The sequence below is a fragment of the Ostreococcus tauri genome, assembly GCF_000214015.3.
Source record: "Ostreococcus tauri WGS project CAID00000000 data, contig chromosome 05, whole genome shotgun sequence".
NCBI classification, from domain to species: domain Eukaryota; kingdom Viridiplantae; phylum Chlorophyta; class Mamiellophyceae; order Mamiellales; family Bathycoccaceae; genus Ostreococcus; species Ostreococcus tauri.
This window is the reverse complement of record NC_014430.2, coordinates 458,351-476,504: the sequence shown is the minus strand read 5'-3', so window position 1 is coordinate 476,504 and position 18,154 is coordinate 458,351. Positions and strand designations below refer to the sequence as shown.

The following is an 18,154-nucleotide window of genomic DNA, read 5'->3' as shown; positions in this document are numbered from 1 at the left end:
ACTTCGCGCAAGGCTCGACGCTGACTGAGATTCTCCTTGAGAAGACATTCTCAAGAGCTGTCCTGTCCTGGGAACAAGCAAAAGGCGTTTTTAACGCTCGCCGAGGATACCTCGGCACACGCTCACGCGTGAGTCATCGCTTGATAGCGGCGACATTTCGCGCAACGGACGATAAAAATACGATCGAGCGATCTGTCTCATTCGCGCGTCGAATCGCCCGTCACGAACGTCAAACCGCGCGTGAGACTATTCATCGAGGGATCGACGTTCACACTCTCGAAATCTTCTTTCCATGACGACCGAGCGCGTCGAGATCGCAGTTGTGGGGAGCGGACGCGCGGCGCTGAACGTTTTATCGCGATTACCGGAGAAATCGCTTCGTCGATGCGTCGTGATCGATCCCTCGGGGTCGTGGTTGCACGCGTTCGCTCGGACGCAGTTACGCACGGGCACGACGCACCTGCGGTCGACGGCGACGCAGGTGCCGTTTGACAGCGCGTGCGGGCTCGAGCGGTACGTCGAGATGACGGGGAAAACGCGAGAGATTTATCGCAAGAGCGACGGATTCACCGGGATCCCGAGCGTGCGCGTGTTCGCGGAGTACTGCGCGAAGACTATCTCTGAACGGTTTGGAAACACGAGGTTGGTGCGAGGAGCAGTGGTAGACGCGCGGTGGTGCGGGGCGGACTCTGAGGAAGTTCAAGCAGCGCTCAAGGCTGACGACAACAACACAGAGCTCATGTGTTTCGGAGCGATGCTGCTGACGCTCGATACTGGGAAGAGAATTCTCTCCGCTCGATGCGTGTGGACGCCAAAGTTTTCATCGCCTATGGTGCCTTCTTGGGTGTTCGATGCGAAGGATTCGTACGCCAAAGCGCACGCAGAGTACGACGGTCAGGGCACAGAGTGCGGCATCATGTGCGCACGAGATATCGACGTGAGCTTGGAGAATCGAGTACGGGACAAGTGCGTATTAGTGATTGGGGGTGGGATGACGGCGGCGACGCTCGCTCTTTCCGCGCACTCAAGAGGCGCCAAGGCGGTGACTCTGATGTGCAGAAAGAAAATCGTCGTAAGTGAATTCGAGTGCGATGTGAAATACTTCGGAAGTAAAGGGTTGCGCGAATTTCACGCGTGCGACGACGCGCAGCTTCGATCAAAACGTCTCGAATCTTACAAGTCACGAGCGAGTGTGAATGAGCACACGCATCGGCGATTAAGAGAGACCGAATCGAACACGGAAGCTGACGAAGATTGCATACTGAGAATAATGGAGCAACGCGTAGTGATTGACGCGACTTGGAATCAAAAAGAGAGTAAGTGGCGCGTGCGAATGAAGCCCACTGATGAGGCTAGAGTGCAATTTGAAGCCACCATGCACAGAATGTATCGTGACGAGGGAATTGAACCAAGCGCGGCAGCTCTTGCAGAGTTCGAAAGAGAAGTCACGAGCGCGCATGATGAGATTTGGCTCGCATGTGGAGAAGTTGTAGATTTAGAGAAAGATTCTGCTCTTCAAACGCTTTGTCAGACCACGCAGGTGAAAATTGCCGGAGGCTTTCCGTTGCTCGACGAGGAGGATTTCGAAGATGAGCATCAACAAGGCGTCAAAGCGGCCGCGGGAGGTGGAGGTGGGTGCCGATGGCCGGGAACATCGATGTATGTCCTAGGAGCTTATGCATCACTCACTATAGGCCCAGGTGCGGATTTACCCGTCGGTCATCGATTGGCGGCGAAACAACTCGTTGACGCCATGAAGAGACATCAAATGATGATTCTGAAGAAGCAGAACCCGTATCAACGCATTGCCGATCTTTCTTCCGCGGAAAGAACCCCAGAAAGAGGCGAGTCGTTCAATCGTTTCAAGAGATTACCACCAGAGCTCTCAGATAAAGGTCTGATCGACATCGAAGACTTATTAGGCGGTGAAAAGTTGGAGCTCATTGAACTGGGTCAGTATGAATTCTACGAGGAAGACTTACTCGCGGATATTCGTTTGAAGCTGCCGGAACCGATTCAAAAGAGCGATGTTTACGTGTGCTTTGAAAGTCGCGCGCTAGAGATGTGGGCGTTCGGAAAAACTCGCGCTTATAGATTCTACATTCGAAAGCTTTACAAGGAGGTCATGGTCGACAAGTGTTCGTACAAGGTTTTTCCGAGTAAGAATCGAATCACGCTTAAGATACAAAAATTCTCGAATCATTATTGGCGTTATCTTAAGGGCTGATGTTCGTGAACTATTTCACCTGAAATACGACTTACAACTTGGGTGTGGGCTGCGCTCAAGGGTTGGTTGAATGTTTGAGCAAAACGTGGAATGGGGTGTTACACGCTTCTTCGAGGAGAGCGTGGCAGCTTTTTGTAGTCTACAACTCTTCCTCCTCGTCACCGTCTTCGTCACCGAAAGCGTCCGCACCTTCATCTACGAGCGCCTCAAGATACGCGTCGACGGCGAGCTTGCGAGCTTGCTCGATCTGGCGCACTTCGTGCGGAGTCTTCCACATGCACTTCTTCGTAGAGTGGCAGATTTCGTAGTGAAGGTCCCTTATAAGTCCTCTGTGAAGCATGCTCTGGATGTAAGCTCTGCTCTTAACGATGTCGTGGCACACCTGTTCGAGCTTCATTTTCTGCCTTGCGATACGATACGGATGCGTCTTGAGCGATCGTACAATGAACTCGCGAGTGTCCGTCTTTTGAAGATACTCCTCGTCTTCCTCCGGAACCTCCACGTCGTTAGTCTCAGCCAACTTAATCGGATCGAAACGCTCTTCGTCGGGCTCGATAAGGGAGAACAGATCGTAACCCAACAACCCGAGATCAATCGCCCACCGATACTCATTCAGCGACGCCATCGCTCGCTTTCCCATCTCTGTTCCTTCAAACTGCCCGTGCAGGCGCAACTGGCTCACCGCTCGGAGACGCAACCACGCCGCGCTCGCGACGTGTCCGGTAATATTGTTCACCGCGTACTTCTCCCACAACGCGTTCCCATCACAAAACTCATCCGGTTCCGTCGCTTCGTGCATATAATCGTACATCGCGCCCCCGGTGACGTCGTCCGGGTGATGAAATTTCGTCTCTATGATTTCATCGTAAATCCTCTTCGTCTCGTTCAACACCGCCATGCACGCCCCACACGTGAGACCGTGCATGTACGCCGTGGACAAGTCATCCGCGAAGATCTGCGTGCCCTCGAAATCGCGCGCGTACGTTCGTCCCTCCATCGGCGCCGGCTTCTTCTTCAGCGTGTCGGTGAAATCTTCGCCAAACTTGACCGCCGATGACGAACGCGGGAGACAGGCGAGCGCGATGAGCGCCGAGACGAGCGTGATCGATCGCGTGGGCATCTGCACCGTCTTTCGTATCCGTCTGTACCGCGTTTCCACCGCCGCTCGCTCGACGTCGGCGTCGAGGACTGCCGATTGGCGCGTGGGTGTTGCGTCCTCGCCGCGGCAACGTGTATTCGGGATATTTGGAGAGGTTTCGGTCGAGACGATTTACCTTACTTTGATACAGAAGAATGCGATGGAGAGGGCGGGTCTGGTGAGAATGCGCGTGACGCGTGGATGCGCTCGGGCATCAACGAGCGGACGAGCGCGATCGCGCGCGTCGAGGGGTGGGTTTCGTCTTCGACGTCGCGGCTGTCGGTTGCTTGGCTCGACGCTTGACGCTCTCCGCACCGCGGTCGGATTCGCGCGCACGCTTGGCCGCCTTGGGTAGGATCGGCCCGGAGATGCGGGCGAGACACCACTCGATGATCTCGTCACAGATTTCGTCACTCGACGGCTTTTCGTGGCACAGGTCGTGGAAGACGCCGTCGACCCACTGCAGGCGCTTGTCGGCGCTACTCACGCGTTCGTAGAGCATTGAGCTCGAGCGCGGGTCCGTCATCGGATCATCTCTACCGTGGAACGCTAAAACCGGGCAGGTAATTCTCTCCAAAGTGCCTGGTTTCTTGAGCTTCAGCGTGTTCTTGTAAGCCTCGGAAGCGACGCGCACGCGCGTGTTTCTCACTCCGCTCGGCCACGTCAACGCGTCGTCCTCCACCTCCTTCTGCGTCAGCGGGAACTTCACGTTCCTGTGCGTCTTTACGATCGGAACGGTGGGAACCAACGCGGACAACACGTCACCGATGGGAATCAACACTCGATTGATCGGTCGATTCGACAGCGCGTCCAGGCTCAACATCGGCGCCAGTGTCACCAAACCATTCGCCGCCTTCGGGGACTCCATCATTGTTTTCGTCGCCACGAATCCCCCGAGAGAGCTCCCGACCACGAAAACGGGCACGTCTCCCCCCAAATCATCTCGCAATAGCTCACAAAACTGCCTGAAGTCATTCACTAGATCATCCAATCGATGAAAGTAGCACCGCTTTCCCTTAACCGCCGAGTCGCTTCGTCCGTGTCCTTGGTGATCGATGCAAAACAGGCTCGCGTCTCTCGCGTTCATGCGCTCGGGCCAGCTCGTGGAGTAATGCACCCGAGGTGTTCCCGGCGGGACGCTCGCCAGCATCTCGAACGAGCCGTACACCCCCAGGCCGTGCGCGAAGACGATCGCGCACTTGGGTTTCTTCACCTCCCACGAGTACCATCTGATGTTCAACCCTTGGGCGTTCGTGAAGCCGCCGGTTCGGGTGATCTTCGAGCGCTTATCGCGGAGTTCGGGCTCCCACCGCTTCTTGGGGTAGGACTTCATGCGGGCGCGGATGGAGGTGAAGAAGGATGGGGTGTGAAGGACTTGTTGATCTGAATTGGAAAAGTCACAAGAGCGCAAACTAGAGAGAGTGACTATCGTGCGAGGGATTCAGCGACGAGGGACCATCTGGAGGCGTGGGCGCTGAAACCCGGGAGCATGGCGACGTCGACCGTCGAGCCATCGGACGCCGCGAGCGCGCTCGCCAAGTTGGCGACCCAAGGCGCGTCTTGTGTGCTCACCGGCACGCACGGCTCGACGCCAGACGGATCGAACTCGGTGTGTTCGCTTGCCGCGGCGGCGACGACGGCGTTGATGACGGACTGGTCCACGGGCTGCGGTGCGAAATCATCCGGGCGGAAACGAATGACGATTCCTGAAAGTTCTTCGCCGCTCAGCTTGCCGCACAAGATATCCGCGCGAAGCTGAGGGTCTGTCAGTGCGTCCTTGGGAATCATGCACACATCCGCCGCTGCTCGGAGTTTGGGAGTGACCGAGTCGGGACCCGTACCGAGGTTGAGTTCGGTGACGATACCGACGAGCGCGGAAATCGCTCGCTTTAACTCAGCACCTGTTGCAAACGTCAGCGCACCTCGGCCGGGGAGCATCGCGTTCACCTTTTCGTCCTCCGTCGGCTTGAGCAAAACGTCTAAGACCGATTTATCGAGTCTCAACATCAGATTCTTGAGAATCTCTCTCTGAAGCTGTTGTGTCAGTGGCTTTGCACCATTCGGCGTGCCGCGCGCATTCGTCACCAAATCAACACCGAGTCGAACCTTGGCGAACTGAAACATCACAGCCCACGCGCGGCCGATGCGTTCGCCGTCACCATTCGGGAGCGAACTCAGGCCCAACAGCTTGAGCGTGGCGTCGGACGGAGCGAGCAGTGAACCGAAAGTCTGTGTCCACAGCGTCTCAAACGCTGAATTCCGCGCGACAATCTCGAGTTCGATCAGATCGCGAGTATCGATATCATCCATGTTCGCGAGACAGACTCTCAGGGCGATAAGCTGAGTGGCCAAAAACACCGATCTCGAAGGATTGCTCAGTGCGCCCTTGATTGCTACTCCAAACGAATCCATAATCCGACGGAACTCGAGTTGTGAACCCTCCAAACCTTGTGTAGATCGCACAGATGCGATACGTTCGCTGAGGCCAAGAGCGGTGGTAAAACCAGAGTCCATCGCCGCGCTGTGGATGAGGATGTCGCAGAGAGACATACTGATGACCTCATCCTCCAGTTCACGGTTGCGAGTCGGTTTAGCGACTGAATCCGCGAAACGAGTGCGGTGCGTCCCAGGTGTATAGAACGCGTCGTCACAGTGCGCCATCGGAGTGCTGAAACCAACAGACTGAGCTGAGGGCGAGCCCGAAAACAATACCTCAGCCGCATCTTCAGGGATCGGTTCCTCAGCGTAAACGTCCACATCAGGCATCGACGCCGTTCGCACACTTTCTGCCGCTTGCAACTCACGTTCTTCTTGCAATCTCGCTTCCAACTCACGTTCTTCTTGCAATCTCGCTTCCAACTGCGCCACTCGGAGGGTCTCCTCTTCTTCCAATCTGAGAAGCTCTTCTGCCTCTCGAGCCGCGCACAGCGCTTCTTCAGCGCGCACACGCTCTTGTTCTACAAGGGCCGCCTGCGCCGCCGCTGCAGCCTCTTGAGCGGCCGCTTGCTCTGCGGCTCGCATGACCTCTTCCTCGGCAGCTGACGCTCTCAAGCGCGCCTCCTCTTCATCTCGGTGACGAGCTTCCTCCTCGGCTCTCAGTCGCGCTTCCTCTTCAGCTTTGCGAACAGCATCTTCTTCGGCTCTCAGTCGCGCTTCCTCTTCAGCTTTGCGAACAGCATCTTCTTCGGCTCTCAGTCGCGCTTCCTCTTCAGCTTTGCGAACAGCATCTTCTTCGGCTCTCAGTCGCGCTTCCTCTTCAGCTTTGCGAACAGCATCTTCCTCTGCCATTCGTGCGAGTTCTGCCTGCCGCTCCAACTCATCTACGCGCGCCGCCGCCACCGCCGCTTCTATCTCCCACTGTCGCTCTTCCTCGGCGCGCACTTTCTCTTCCTCTAGGGCCGCCGCAATCGCGTCTTCTTCTGCGAGCCGTCTTGCCTCTTCCTCAGCCTGTGCTCGTTCAAATTCGACTCGTGCAAGACGTTCCTCTTCCTCCAGGCGGAGTCGCTCTTCTTCGATGCGAATAGTCGCTAATCTGGCCTCTTCGATGCGTTTTCGTTCCTCTTCTTCTAGCGCGAGACGTTCCGCTTCGATACGAGCCACCGCCGCATCTTCCTCCACCTGCATGCGGGCTTCTTCGGCTGCAACGCGCTCTGCTTCGACACGAAGCGCCTCTTCCTCCGCGGCTCGCTCGAAATCCTCTGTCGCTTTATCTTTCAGCGGAGTCGGAGTGAATTCCATGATGATATGCTCGTCGTCTTCACCGTCGCTCTCGAGATCTGAGTCCAGAAGGAAACCATCGGAGTCGACATCGCCCTTGGGAGTTGGCGTTACTGGCGACTGTGCCTCGCGAACGCCAAACAACTCGAGGCGAGCGGACTCTAATTCTGGGTCACCGTCAGGTTCTCCAGAGGGCGCGCTCTCCCGCGTCGCGGTCGTCACCGGCACCGCGGGCACGATCTCGTTTCCAGAGGCGCTCATCTGAGGTTCGTTCTCGATGTTCAGCGCTCTTGGCGCTTCGATTGCCGACGACTCCTCGTGCTTCGGTTCGCGCTTTTTAAACATGCTCGCCGCCTTCGTGAATGCCGCCGCCTGCTCGGTGGACTGATCGCTCACCGACTCCTCATCGCGAAACCTCCCTGAGGCTGCCCACGACTGCGCCGCCACGCGGCCGCGATTCACCTCTGGCGTATGCGGCTCGATCTCCATATTTCCATCCGCGACCCGCGCGCGCACCGTAATCGTCAATCGCGGCGCCCCGACCGCCGCTCGCACGTCGTCTCCGCACCCAACCTCCAAAGTCACACCCCTTCCATCGTTCGCATCCGTAAACTTCGCGAGATCCACGTCGCATCCACCAACCACTCGCGTCTCCACCGCGCCGCCCAGCGCCGTCCCGCTCGGAATCGCCAAGACGAAGAATCGCAAAGCCTTCACCCGTCCCTTTTGTACCGTGGCATCGATCGCGATCTCTTCCTCGAAGGTGTATCGGGACGCTCTTCCGTAGTCATCTAACGGCGTCGGGTCGCTCACGGATGTCGTACCGCGTCGATTCGCGCCACGTTCCCAACCGAGAGCGATGCGTTCGCTCGCGACGCCCGTGACGCCAACACCGATCCACGGCTCGAGGGCGTGGACGGTGACGGTGAAGTGCACGACGCGGTCCTTTGAGCCGCGCGCGCTCGCCAGGCGCTTGAACATCGCGCGGGTGGGGGTGTGCGGTGATGAGATTATGAGATCTTCATCGCGCGTGGTCGCGGGACGCGCGGGCGGTGGAGCGTTCGGCGGGGACGTGAGCGTGTCGCGAAAGAGTCGAGCGTTCGCGGTGGATAACACACTAATGCGAGAAAAAAAGACTAGCCCAAGGCGAAGGGATCGATCTCGAGGGATTTTCGAACGGCGGGAGGTGTTGGACCAGGCGAAGGCGCGGCGCCAAATGGGTCGTCCTGGTCAGGACCTCCGGGCGGTGTCGGTGGAGGCGCACCGAACGGGTCGTCGTAGGCGTCGAAGGACGCTGGTGCACTGTCCACTGCGGAAGTCTCTCTTGCAGGTTCCGTGTCGATGCTCGCGAAGAAATTACCGCCGACATCCGTGAGCGCGGCGGCGACCGCGGGAACATCCGATGGTGATTTTGTATGCGTCGGAGGTGCCTGAATTGTTTTCGCGAGCGAAACCTCCTCGTTTGCCGTCTTACCCCACTTACCCCACTCATCGAACATGCCGTTTGCGGAAGCCGGCGAGAGCACGGGCGCCGGGGTATCGCTGAGGTCGAAGAAATTTTGAGCCGCTACCGGTTGAGACGTGGTGAGCCGTTCAAACTGGCTCGCACGCGCTTGGTCTGCCGCGATCTGCGCTGACTTTTCTTCGACTCTCGCGCGCATGCTCGCCAACTCCTGCGCCGCCTTCGCTTCATTTGGCGCACCAGAGGCAGCGCTCTTCGCTAAATCGGCGTGTTTAGCTTCCAGCTTTCCAAACTGCTCCGCGAGGTCGTCGTACTCCTTCTTCGATGCCTCGATCCGTTTGATCGGCTCTTCGATCTTTTCCGCGAGCTCACGCACGTGATTCTGCATCGAATCATACTTTTGCCGAAGTTCTTTTACCTGCATTTCGGCCGCTTCCGCCCTATACGACGCCTCACTGAGCGCAGCTTCGCACTTACGAACGAACATGGCAAGATTGGCGAGAGCTTCTTGCGCCGCTTGCGCGCTCATTTTCGCCGCTCTCTCTTTCATCTCCTGATCCCAAAGCTCCCTGTCACTCTTCTGAGCGTCGTTAGACACTTTTTGCGCCAGATCCTGATCCTGCTGTGGCATGGAGGAGATGTTCGTCACTGGTCCTCGATAGGAATATTCCTCGTTCGGAGGTGGTGCCAACATAGGACCCGTCAACGTTTGTAACTCATCGCGAACCATGCTAGGTGTTATCAGCCCGTTGGTCGTGATCGTATTCGATTGAACCGATGCAAACATCGGCGTTTGCTGCTGCACCGGTGGCACTGACTGCGCGCCGGCGGTCAGGCTGAACGGTGGAAACTGACCAGGTGGCAGTACTTTGGGTGGCATGATGCCCTTTCTAGCTTGTTCCGTGAGATACACGGCCACCACGAACTCCGACCACGTCAGCCCCCCGTCCTTATCGCCATCGCTCACCTCCCAAATATCCTTGAGAACCTGTTTTGGGGCGTTCATACCGAGTAAAATAGGCGCCACTTGCTGACCAGTCAGCTTGGCCGCCGGATCGCCTTTTGTGTGTGATAGGAATATCTGTTGGTATCGCTGCCAATCGCTCGGACCAATCACGGGCCACTGCACATCGGGGCCCGGTGCATGTGGCTGAAGCGCGGGAGCCTCGAAATTCTGCGCCAGGGGCGCGTTGGAAGCCGCGCTTGGCGGCGGTCGGAACTCAAACGACGCCGGCGCTTGAGGGGCCGCCGTCGAGGGTGTCGCTGAGAATCCATCCTGTCCGCTTCCCATGGCAAAAAAGTCATCTTGCGGAGGAGACGTGAACTGCATCGACGGATCATACGCCGGCGCGGGTTCTTGCGCCCTGGACGGTTGACTCTCTGCGCGTGTCGCCGTCGACGCGAACATCTCTGGAGCCTCTCGCGGCCGCTCCGTCAGTTCCAATCCCTGAAGCTTCGGCTTTGGCAAGCCCTCCGTGCGTCCACTCGTCGCTTTCTCGAACACGTCGCGCGTGATCGTCCCGTACTGCTGCAGCGCGCCGATGAGCACGCACGCCAGCGAAAACGTACGCCGATCCAGGAATCCCATCCGCGCACTATCCGCGGCGTCCCACAGTTTCGCCAGATCGCTCTTTGGTAGACCCGCTCGCATGAAGAAGTGCACTGCCTCCGCGCCGCCGACGCGTCCGTCGCCGTCGGCGTCCGCAATGTAGAACCACTGGTCGTATTCGAACATTTTTGTTTTCTTGAAACGAGAAAACACGCGCCGTCGTCCGAGCGCGCGCTCGATCGCTGAAAGCGCGCGAGCGACGCAATCTTAGCTCTCGTGTTCGGCGGCCGAGCTCGCACGCGCGGACGACGCGCCAGAGCGCGTCCGGAGACGTCGGTCAATGCGGAGATTGCTCTTTTTTGCCTGTGAGCTAGCGCGGCGACTGTCACCACGCTTGAAGTGTCGAAGGTAGAGCGATGTTCGTCTAGATGTGTATTGAAATTTCCTACGTTCTAAACGACGCGCACGCGTCGGTTTATGTTTTCGAAATTAGAGTTCATCCTTTTGCGCAGCCTTTCTCTCGCTTTTCTCAGTGGCTCGCTTTTCTTTGATCCAAGCAGGAATCTTGTACGCGGGCTTGATGATGGATGGGTACTTTCGCAGCGCCGGCGGGTAAGCCCCCGGGCAGAAGCCACTGCCATCTGCGTTGTCACACATGCGGTTGGCGGGGTCCGCGATCCACGCCTTGGATTCTTCGTCCACGTTGACAACCTTGTAAATGCGAACCTTGCGATACTTTGAAGTGTACACTTCTTGGAATCGCTCCGGGCTCACTCGCCCTTGCGGGGATACGAGCTTAAACAACAAAGACGCTGCCATCTTCGGCGTCGGTTGACCGTAACGATCGACGCCGAACGTGCTGGTGATCTTTTCCATCTCGACAGCTGTGGCGCGACCACTGCCGATCGAGGCGCCGATGCGGAACAAGTGCGGACTCTTGGCCATGTCGTCACCTCCACCGCCAGCCCAAACGAGCACGTAGTCAGCCAAGTGTCGAATAACCTTGTGCGCCTTCTCTTCCTCGGAGGTGAGCATGCGCGCCAAGTTGGCGATGTGTTCGTGGTTCCACGTGTTGCCATCGGCGATGGACGTGCGATTGCCGATGCCAGTGATTTGATAACCATAGTCCCACCAGGCCATCACGCGAGCATCTTCGGGAGTTTGCGTTCTGAGCCAGTCGTACGCCTCGACGTAATCCTTAACCATGACGGAAGTGCCGTCTTGGAGCTGTCCCTTGAACATAATGCTTGGTTGCGACATGCCCTGAGCCATCGCGTGCGAGTAGGTGTAGAACGTCGGAGCCTTACTGATGATGTAAACCGCACCGAGAGCGATAAAAACGAGTCGTACAGTGCGAGCGACGGGACTACGGTACGCCATGTCGAGTTCTTTCTTGATCATGACGGTTAGATTCTCCGTTTTTTTCTTGTTTGCCTGCTTCGCCCGTTTTTTCGCAGAGAGGGGCACTTCCTTCTCCTTCTCGGGTTCCTCTGTGGTTTCATCGCTCGTCTTCATGATGCGAATGGCGTCCTCGACGGCGTAACCGACGCAGACGCCAACCAAACACGCGGCGACGGGACCGAGGAAGATGATAAGACGAACCATACGGTTGGCAAAGTAGTACGCCACCAAACCGTACAGTGGCAAGAACATCGCGCCCGCGGATCCGTCAAAGACGAAGTGCACGACCGAAAAGATGAATCCGATCGGCGCGATGTAATAGTTGAAGTGCAAGAAACGGTAGTAAGAATCGGCGTTCCCGGGTTGATGCTCCGCCACGCTGTCAACGAGGGGATTACCCGTCTTTGTATGCTTCACGAATAAGCTCTTCACACGGACAGAGAGACCATTAATGTTGTACAACCCGCCCACGACGAGCGCGGTGAGCGCCGCGACCGCCGCGACGACGGCGAGTGCATACATACGAATGCGTCTCTGCCACTTGGCGCGCTTGCTCAAATCCGGCTGCATCGTGCGCTCGGTCAACTCGAGAACTTGGAAACCGAGGAAGACGGCCATGGGGCCAAGTTGCTCGGCGGACGTAAAAGGAAGCGTCCCGACGACGGGGAACTGCAACGCCCCGATCGTCCCGACGATGAAGAACAACGAGTACGCCTTGTGCAAAGATGAGCTGTAGCGTTTGTAAATCACCAGCACGGCGGCGTGCAACCCGACCATGTTGAGCACGAACGTGTACCCTCCCCACGCGGCCACCATGTACGTGTACGCCAATCCGGCGAGACCGCCGATCCACCAAGACTCTGGATTTCTCAACGATCGGCACCACGTGTAGAACGTCAGGCACATGGCTGTCACCGCCAGGGACTCGTTATCGTATCCTCCCGCGACCGACCGCATCGTGTGCGCCGGGACGATGGCCATCACCAGCGCCGCCGCCACCGCCGCGGTACCGCTCCCGCTGCACTCCTTCGTTAACATCGCGACTAAGAACGTCGCCACCGCCCCGAACCACGCCGGGAAAAACACGCACACGTCGTTCAGGGACATCTCAATCCCAAGCGCGTTTAACGCTCTCCACAGCGCCACGGCGGTGATCTGCATCCCCGGATAGATCGTCGTCCCCACCGGTCGTCCGAGCGGGTACCACGACATGTAATCGAACCACGTCTTAAACTTATTCCATCCGTTATCCGCGAGGTACACCGTGGCTCGAAAGTTGAACCACGGATCGAACTCGTGGATGATTCGCCCGTACTCTCGCACGGCGTACAGGCGAATGTCCACCGCGGCGTAGATCGCGATCGCGAGCGCGATGAGGCGGACGAACCCGCCCGGGGTGAGGTCAACCAGACGCTGCATCGTCGACCGCGTCGACGGTGCGATCGTCCGCGACGCGCGGGTCGTGCGCCGAGCGTCACGACGTGCGGGACCCGAAGGACGATCGCGCGAGATTCCGACAGTTTTGATGACACCGAGCGATGAATAATTAATGTCTACAACACGTCTACGTCTCCTCGAGCGCGATCGCCTCGTAGCGATCGGCGCGAGTGATATCGTCCTCGCCGACGCAACACACGTCCGTGCCCGCGCGCAGCATGAGCATCTCGATCAACTTATTCGACGTCTCGAACGCGCTCACGAAGGCGTCGCGGAAATCCACCGCCGTCAAATCATTCGCCACGTCGAGCACGACGCGCGCGTAGAACTCCTCCGAGGTCTCGAGCGCCGAACCACGCGCGGCGTGTCGCTCGAACGCCCGCGCGGTTTCCGCACCGATCGTCCGATTGATCGAAGCGCCGCGCTCCCACTCGTCGTCCAACCAGAGCGCGATCATGCCGGCGACCCATTGTGGGGGGACGTCTCGCGGGTGTTCCGTCGCGCGCGCGCGCGTTCGAGCGCGTCGGCGCGATGGCGACGCCACAGCGCCGTCGCCGCGCGCGCGCGCGCGAGCGAACGCGCGCATGCGCGCGCGCAGTGCGCGATGCGCGGGGCGACGCCGGCGATGTGGACGCCCGCACACGCGGGTGTTTAAAGTGATTTTTGAAACCCATCGCGCGCAGCTGTCGGTCGCACTACGAGACGACGACCGCGCGCGCGCGTCGTGGGCAACGGTCGAGTGCTCGAGCGCGCGCGTGAGCGCCGTGGGTGCGTCCGACGCGCGCGCGACGGGTGACGAGGACGCGCGACGAGGCTGGCGCGACGGGAGCGGACGACCATGGCGGACGGCGCGGGACCGAAGATCGGCGACGCGCGATCGCTGTGGAACTTCACCCCGAGCCCGGGATGGACGAAAGACGAGGCGTTTGCGTTGCGACAGTGCTTGAAGAAGTTTGGGATCGGGAAGTGGGTGCAGATCGTCGATAGCGGCGTGCTCCCGGGGAAGCAGATTCAGCAGCTGAACGGACAGACGCAACGCTTGCTCGGGAAGCAATCTCTGGCGGAGTACAGTGGTTTGAAATTGGACGTTGATCGGATTCGGGCGGATAATGACGCGTTGGAAAATGTCACGCGGAAGAATGGGTTGATCACGAACCAGGGAGGGATCTTGGCGAAGGAGGAGCTCAAGGCGCTTCGGGAGGAAAATTTGAATAAGTATGGATTGACGGACGAGGAGGTGGAGGCGATCGAGCTTCCTGCCGCGCCGAGAGCGGCGCCGGTGGGCGCGGAGAGGTACATGGGGAAGGGAATGGTCGCGGTCGGCGGATCATCGGAGGCGGTGACGGTGATAAAGGCGGACTTGTTGACGACGGACCTCGACGGATTGAGCAGAGAGCACAAGTTGGAGCTTCTCAACGCGCTCCGTGATCGCGTCGAGAACTTACGCGCACAGCTTGGAGAGCTCAGCGCGGCGCCAGAAACGAAAGTGCCGACACCGAAGAAGACCATTCCGGCGAAACGCGCGGCTGCGAAGCCGACGTCGACGAAGAAGGCGACAACAAAGCGCGGCAAGAAAAAGACGGTTTCAAACGACGATTCAGACGACGGTTCGTACGAGACCATCGCCGTGGATACGAACGATGGTCCGGTACAAATGCTCATGGGCATGGGTTTCACGAAAAAACACTGCTTGGACGCGCTCGACACGTGCGGGGGCGACATCGAGGAATGCGTCGAATGGTTGATGACGAACTGCGCGTGAGCCCACCTATTGTAGAATTTTCATTACAACCCGAACCTATCTGGTTTACGCGTGCCATCCTTGAACGAACCTGTTCGCACACCCTTCTCTAACTCCGCCTGCGTCTTCTTCTCCGGCATCGTCCACTGTTGCGTCTTGCAATCAAAATAGCCGCCCGTCTTTGGATCGTAATACACCTGCGCGGCGACGTCATAGTAGTACCCGCTCGCGCTGTCCAAGCGCCATCCACTCACTGGACCACCGTTCGCGGCCTGGCCCATTTCCCTCGCCGCGTCCGCCGCGCTCGTCGGTCCCGCCAACGGCGTCGGCGCCACGGCGCTCGGCGTTTCTTTCGTCTCCTTCCCTTCCTCTTCCGTTCTCTCCCCCTTCTTCTTCTTCTTCTTCGATTCTTCGTCCAGTTCACGCCCAACCGCCTTCTCCTTCTCCAAATCATCCGTGTTCAGGTCCCGACGATCTTGCACGCTCGCGCTCGCTTCTCTTCCCCTTCGTTTCCCCGACTCGTCGTCCTCCGCCGTCTCGTGTCCCGCGTACGCGCTCACATCCATGATCTTCACCCCACACTGCGAACACACCCCTCGCGCGTACGCGCACCCGTTACAATACTTTCCACCCGTGTGCAGCCCCCGTCGGCACGTCGCGCACGACGTGCGCGCGATCGCTCCACCGTACGGTCCCCGTCTCTTGCTCGTCAACGCCTTGTTCTCGCCCACGCCGCGTTCGCGCGCGTTCTCTCCCTCGAGTCCCAGCGCGAGATCGCGCTTGCTCATCGGACGCGACGTCACCAACGCGCTCCCACGACGCGCGCTCGCATCGCGCGCGCACGACGCGCACACCATGGCCGCGGCGAGCGCCAGACGATTGTCCAGCGCCCGCAGACGATGACGCGCACGACGCGCGCGCGGGTGGGGGCGCGCGCGGGGTGCGCGTGGGACGCGCGCGTTCGCGCGCGCGCGTCCGTCTCGCGCGCGCGCGCGCGGTGGACGTCGCGACGGGGCGTGGACACGCGCGATGCACTGACGCGTGGGACGAAATATCTCGGAGAAATCATCGGTCGAGGTCTGGTCGGACGTCGCGCGGGCGTCGCGCGGGCGTCCGTCGGGTCGAGCGCGATCGTGAACGCCGACGTCGCCGCATCGCGCGTCGCGCGCGAGCTCGCGTCGGATGGGATGGAGCTGTGGGGGACGAGCGACGCGAGCGACGCGCTCTGGTGGCTCGCGAGTCATCCGGCGTTCGGCGCGGCGGCGGTGCTTGGGGTCGTCTGGCTCGTCCCTCGAGCGGTGGACGCGGCGTGGAAGTATGTAGTGCTCCCTGGTGTGATTCTGTTACTCGTCGTGGTCGTGGTGACGACGCCGGCGGAGGCGCTGGGGTTCTTCGGAGCCGCGGCGCGAGAGGTGGCGGGACATCCGGAGGAGATACTCGCCGTGACAGTCGTGTTCGCGGTCATCGCGCTCGGACCGTACCTCGTCGGCGGTGCGATCGTGGCGTTGTTAATCAGCGGCGCGACGATCTTGCCCGGAGTGTTCAAGCCCTTGCTCCCGCCCGAGGTCGTGCGCGCGACGGAGCAAGTTGACTCCATAGCCAGCCGAGTGCGAGAGGAAAGGAGTTTCTTCGACTCGTTCGCGAAAGAGGTGAACGACAAGCGAACGTCGCTCAAGATGCAGCGTTCGAACGGGAACGCAACAGTTAGCGCTCCCACGCTGGTGGAGAACAGAACGAAGCCGATGAAGAAGACGTCTGCGACGCGCGCGCGAGAGGACGCGATTCGCGTGCGGGAGCGTCGCGAGCAAAAGCGCGAGCTCGAAAAGCGAAAGCAGCAGTACCTCGCCGACAAGACCACCGCGACGTGATAGACGTCCATCGCGGCATAACCAAGACGCTTCACACGGCACGCATTGTAAATGATCACGCATCGAATTCAAACTCTGCGACGACGCGTCCCGCCGGCTGCGTATCGGCGCGAACGCCCGCGCGACGCCTTCGCGCCTCACACCGCGCGCGTCGCCGCGTCGGCTCACGCGCGGGCAAACGTCTCAACGATGCGCACACGTTAGCGGGAACACGAGCACGCGCGTTGACGCCGAGAGACACGCGCGTCGACCCATCGAATCGCGTCGACGGATGCGTCGCCACGGATTCGCCGAACGCCTCTTCACGCTCGTGGCGATCGCCCTCGTGGCGATCGCGCGCGCGCGCGCGTCGCCGACGACACGCGGACGATGGATCGATCCCGTGATGGACGAGTCGACGCTCGGGCATGAGTTGTGTCGGTCGTTGGGCGATGGAGAACGCGCGTGCGCGCGGGTGAAGCCGAAGATGATCTCGAGCGACGGCGTTGCGCTCTTCAGGGAACACAAATACGCGAGCGAGGTGGATAACTTTGGTGACGTGGATTTGGTCGTGTACGGAGTTTCCGTGGACGGGGACTCTTGGTTCGTGATGGACTTCGTGGAGGGAGAGACGGTTCCGTCGGGGAAGACGCGAACGTACGATTTGCGCTTCTCGCCGAATCGAGTGGGGGACCTTTGGAACACGTTGATGTATAACACGAGCGTTGGATTGGTCACGCAGTTGTTGCCGAGCGTGGTGTATCGAAACCCGTACGAGTTGACCGCGCTCGTGGAGACAGTGCCATTCGACGTGCCGGTGGAGTTTGACATGAAGTTATTCAATCCAACGCCGCACAGGCTCGCGGTGAACAGCGCCTTCGCGACGGCTCCCGAGGTAGAGATCGAGCCCGCGACGTTTTCCGTGGCTGAGCCGAGTGTCACGCGCGACCGTGGGCGCGTGAGCGAGGACTCTGACACAATACGTACCGTAGCGAGATGGGCCTTGACATCGGGAGAGCGAGCCGCAATCTTACGCTTACGCATCCTTATTCGCAAAGAAGAGTTCATGACAGTCGCCAACGAACGTAAATCAATCGATGGATACCTTGTGTTGAATGTTACGAGTGAAACGTCGTTGATGCGAATCCCGTTCTCTTTCACCCCGCAAAGAGATCTTATTTATATGGTAGAGAAACACATAGAGTTTGACGATGTGACGAGTGCGCGGGAAAGGAGTACAAAACACTTACGTGTCTTCAATGCCCGAAAAACGGCGATCGAGATCAAATCCGTCTTCGTTGAGGAGCCCGATAGAGATTTGTCGATCAAGTTTGGCAAAGGTACCATTGTACCACCGCTCACGACTGTGTCAGTCGCTCGTTTGACTCGCATAGGACACCGTGAGGGATACATTATGGGCGTTGTACGTGTGCATACGAACGTCTCTTCAGTCGTGTTGCGGGTCCCTTATTCTGCACGAGTTTTGCATGGTGCGCTGACATTCGATGCCGATAAACTTTTATTTCAGGCTCCTATCGGGCCTTACGGAGAGAAAGTACCAGAAGGCGAGCATATGGTTCGACGGACGTTTGAGATTACGAACACGTTTAGTCAAGACGTGATACTGAGCTCTTG

The 18,154-nt window shown here is 58.9% G+C and overlaps 11 protein-coding genes across 11 annotated transcripts; 4 read left to right on the top strand and 7 right to left on the bottom strand.

Moving 5' to 3' along the window:
• Positions 1 to 292: 292 nt before the first annotated feature.
• Positions 293 to 2,227, top strand: OT_ostta05g02860 (HSP20-like chaperone; the record flags this gene model as incomplete). The annotated part of the gene is made up of 1 exon (XM_003079348.1): positions 293 to 2,227. The coding sequence occupies one exon, from the start codon at positions 293 to 295 to the stop codon at positions 2,225 to 2,227; it is 1,935 nt and encodes a 644-aa protein (XP_003079396.1).
• A 139-nt stretch (positions 2,228 to 2,366) lies between these two features.
• Positions 2,367 to 3,347, bottom strand: OT_ostta05g02850 (unnamed product; the record flags this gene model as incomplete). The annotated part of the gene is made up of 1 exon (XM_022984283.1): positions 2,367 to 3,347. One exon carries the CDS (start codon positions 3,345 to 3,347, stop codon positions 2,367 to 2,369), a length of 981 nt encoding a protein of 326 aa, XP_022839030.1.
• Positions 3,348 to 3,579: 232 nt separating this feature from the next.
• OT_ostta05g02845 (hypothetical protein) lies at positions 3,580 to 4,698 on the bottom strand (the record flags this gene model as incomplete). The annotated part of the gene is made up of 1 exon (XM_003079347.2): positions 3,580 to 4,698. The coding sequence occupies one exon, from the start codon at positions 4,696 to 4,698 to the stop codon at positions 3,580 to 3,582; it is 1,119 nt and encodes a 372-aa protein (XP_003079395.2).
• A 92-nt stretch (positions 4,699 to 4,790) lies between these two features.
• Positions 4,791 to 8,063, bottom strand: OT_ostta05g02840 (unnamed product; the record flags this gene model as incomplete). The annotated part of the gene is made up of 1 exon (XM_003079346.2): positions 4,791 to 8,063. The coding sequence occupies one exon, from the start codon at positions 8,061 to 8,063 to the stop codon at positions 4,791 to 4,793; it is 3,273 nt and encodes a 1,090-aa protein (XP_003079394.2).
• A 155-nt stretch (positions 8,064 to 8,218) lies between these two features.
• Positions 8,219 to 10,279, bottom strand: OT_ostta05g02830 (EPS15 homology (EH); the record flags this gene model as incomplete). Its single annotated transcript, XM_003079344.2, has 1 exon — positions 8,219 to 10,279. One exon carries the CDS (start codon positions 10,277 to 10,279, stop codon positions 8,219 to 8,221), a length of 2,061 nt encoding a protein of 686 aa, XP_003079392.2.
• A 303-nt stretch (positions 10,280 to 10,582) lies between these two features.
• On the bottom strand, positions 10,583 to 12,913 carry OT_ostta05g02820 (Oligosaccharyl transferase, STT3 subunit; the record flags this gene model as incomplete). The annotated part of the gene is made up of 1 exon (XM_022984282.1): positions 10,583 to 12,913. The coding sequence occupies one exon, from the start codon at positions 12,911 to 12,913 to the stop codon at positions 10,583 to 10,585; it is 2,331 nt and encodes a 776-aa protein (XP_022839029.1).
• A 145-nt stretch (positions 12,914 to 13,058) lies between these two features.
• Positions 13,059 to 13,388, bottom strand: OT_ostta05g02810 (unnamed product; the record flags this gene model as incomplete). Its single annotated transcript, XM_003079342.2, has 1 exon — positions 13,059 to 13,388. One exon carries the CDS (start codon positions 13,386 to 13,388, stop codon positions 13,059 to 13,061), a length of 330 nt encoding a protein of 109 aa, XP_003079390.2.
• Positions 13,389 to 13,769: 381 nt separating this feature from the next.
• On the top strand, positions 13,770 to 14,693 carry OT_ostta05g02800 (Ubiquitin-associated/translation elongation factor EF1B, N-terminal, eukaryote; the record flags this gene model as incomplete). The annotated part of the gene is made up of 1 exon (XM_003079341.2): positions 13,770 to 14,693. One exon carries the CDS (start codon positions 13,770 to 13,772, stop codon positions 14,691 to 14,693), a length of 924 nt encoding a protein of 307 aa, XP_003079389.2.
• Positions 14,694 to 14,716: 23 nt separating this feature from the next.
• OT_ostta05g02790 (PDZ-binding protein, CRIPT) lies at positions 14,717 to 15,460 on the bottom strand (the record flags this gene model as incomplete). The annotated part of the gene is made up of 1 exon (XM_003079340.1): positions 14,717 to 15,460. The coding sequence occupies one exon, from the start codon at positions 15,458 to 15,460 to the stop codon at positions 14,717 to 14,719; it is 744 nt and encodes a 247-aa protein (XP_003079388.1).
• Positions 15,461 to 15,859: 399 nt separating this feature from the next.
• Positions 15,860 to 16,540, top strand: OT_ostta05g02780 (unnamed product; the record flags this gene model as incomplete). The annotated part of the gene is made up of 1 exon (XM_003079339.2): positions 15,860 to 16,540. One exon carries the CDS (start codon positions 15,860 to 15,862, stop codon positions 16,538 to 16,540), a length of 681 nt encoding a protein of 226 aa, XP_003079387.2.
• Positions 16,541 to 16,925: 385 nt separating this feature from the next.
• OT_ostta05g02770 (unnamed product) lies at positions 16,926 to 18,154 on the top strand (the record flags this gene model as incomplete). Its single annotated transcript, XM_022984280.1, has 1 exon — positions 16,926 to 18,154. A coding segment is annotated over one exon (1,229 nt), but the record flags the coding sequence as incomplete, so codon positions are not given.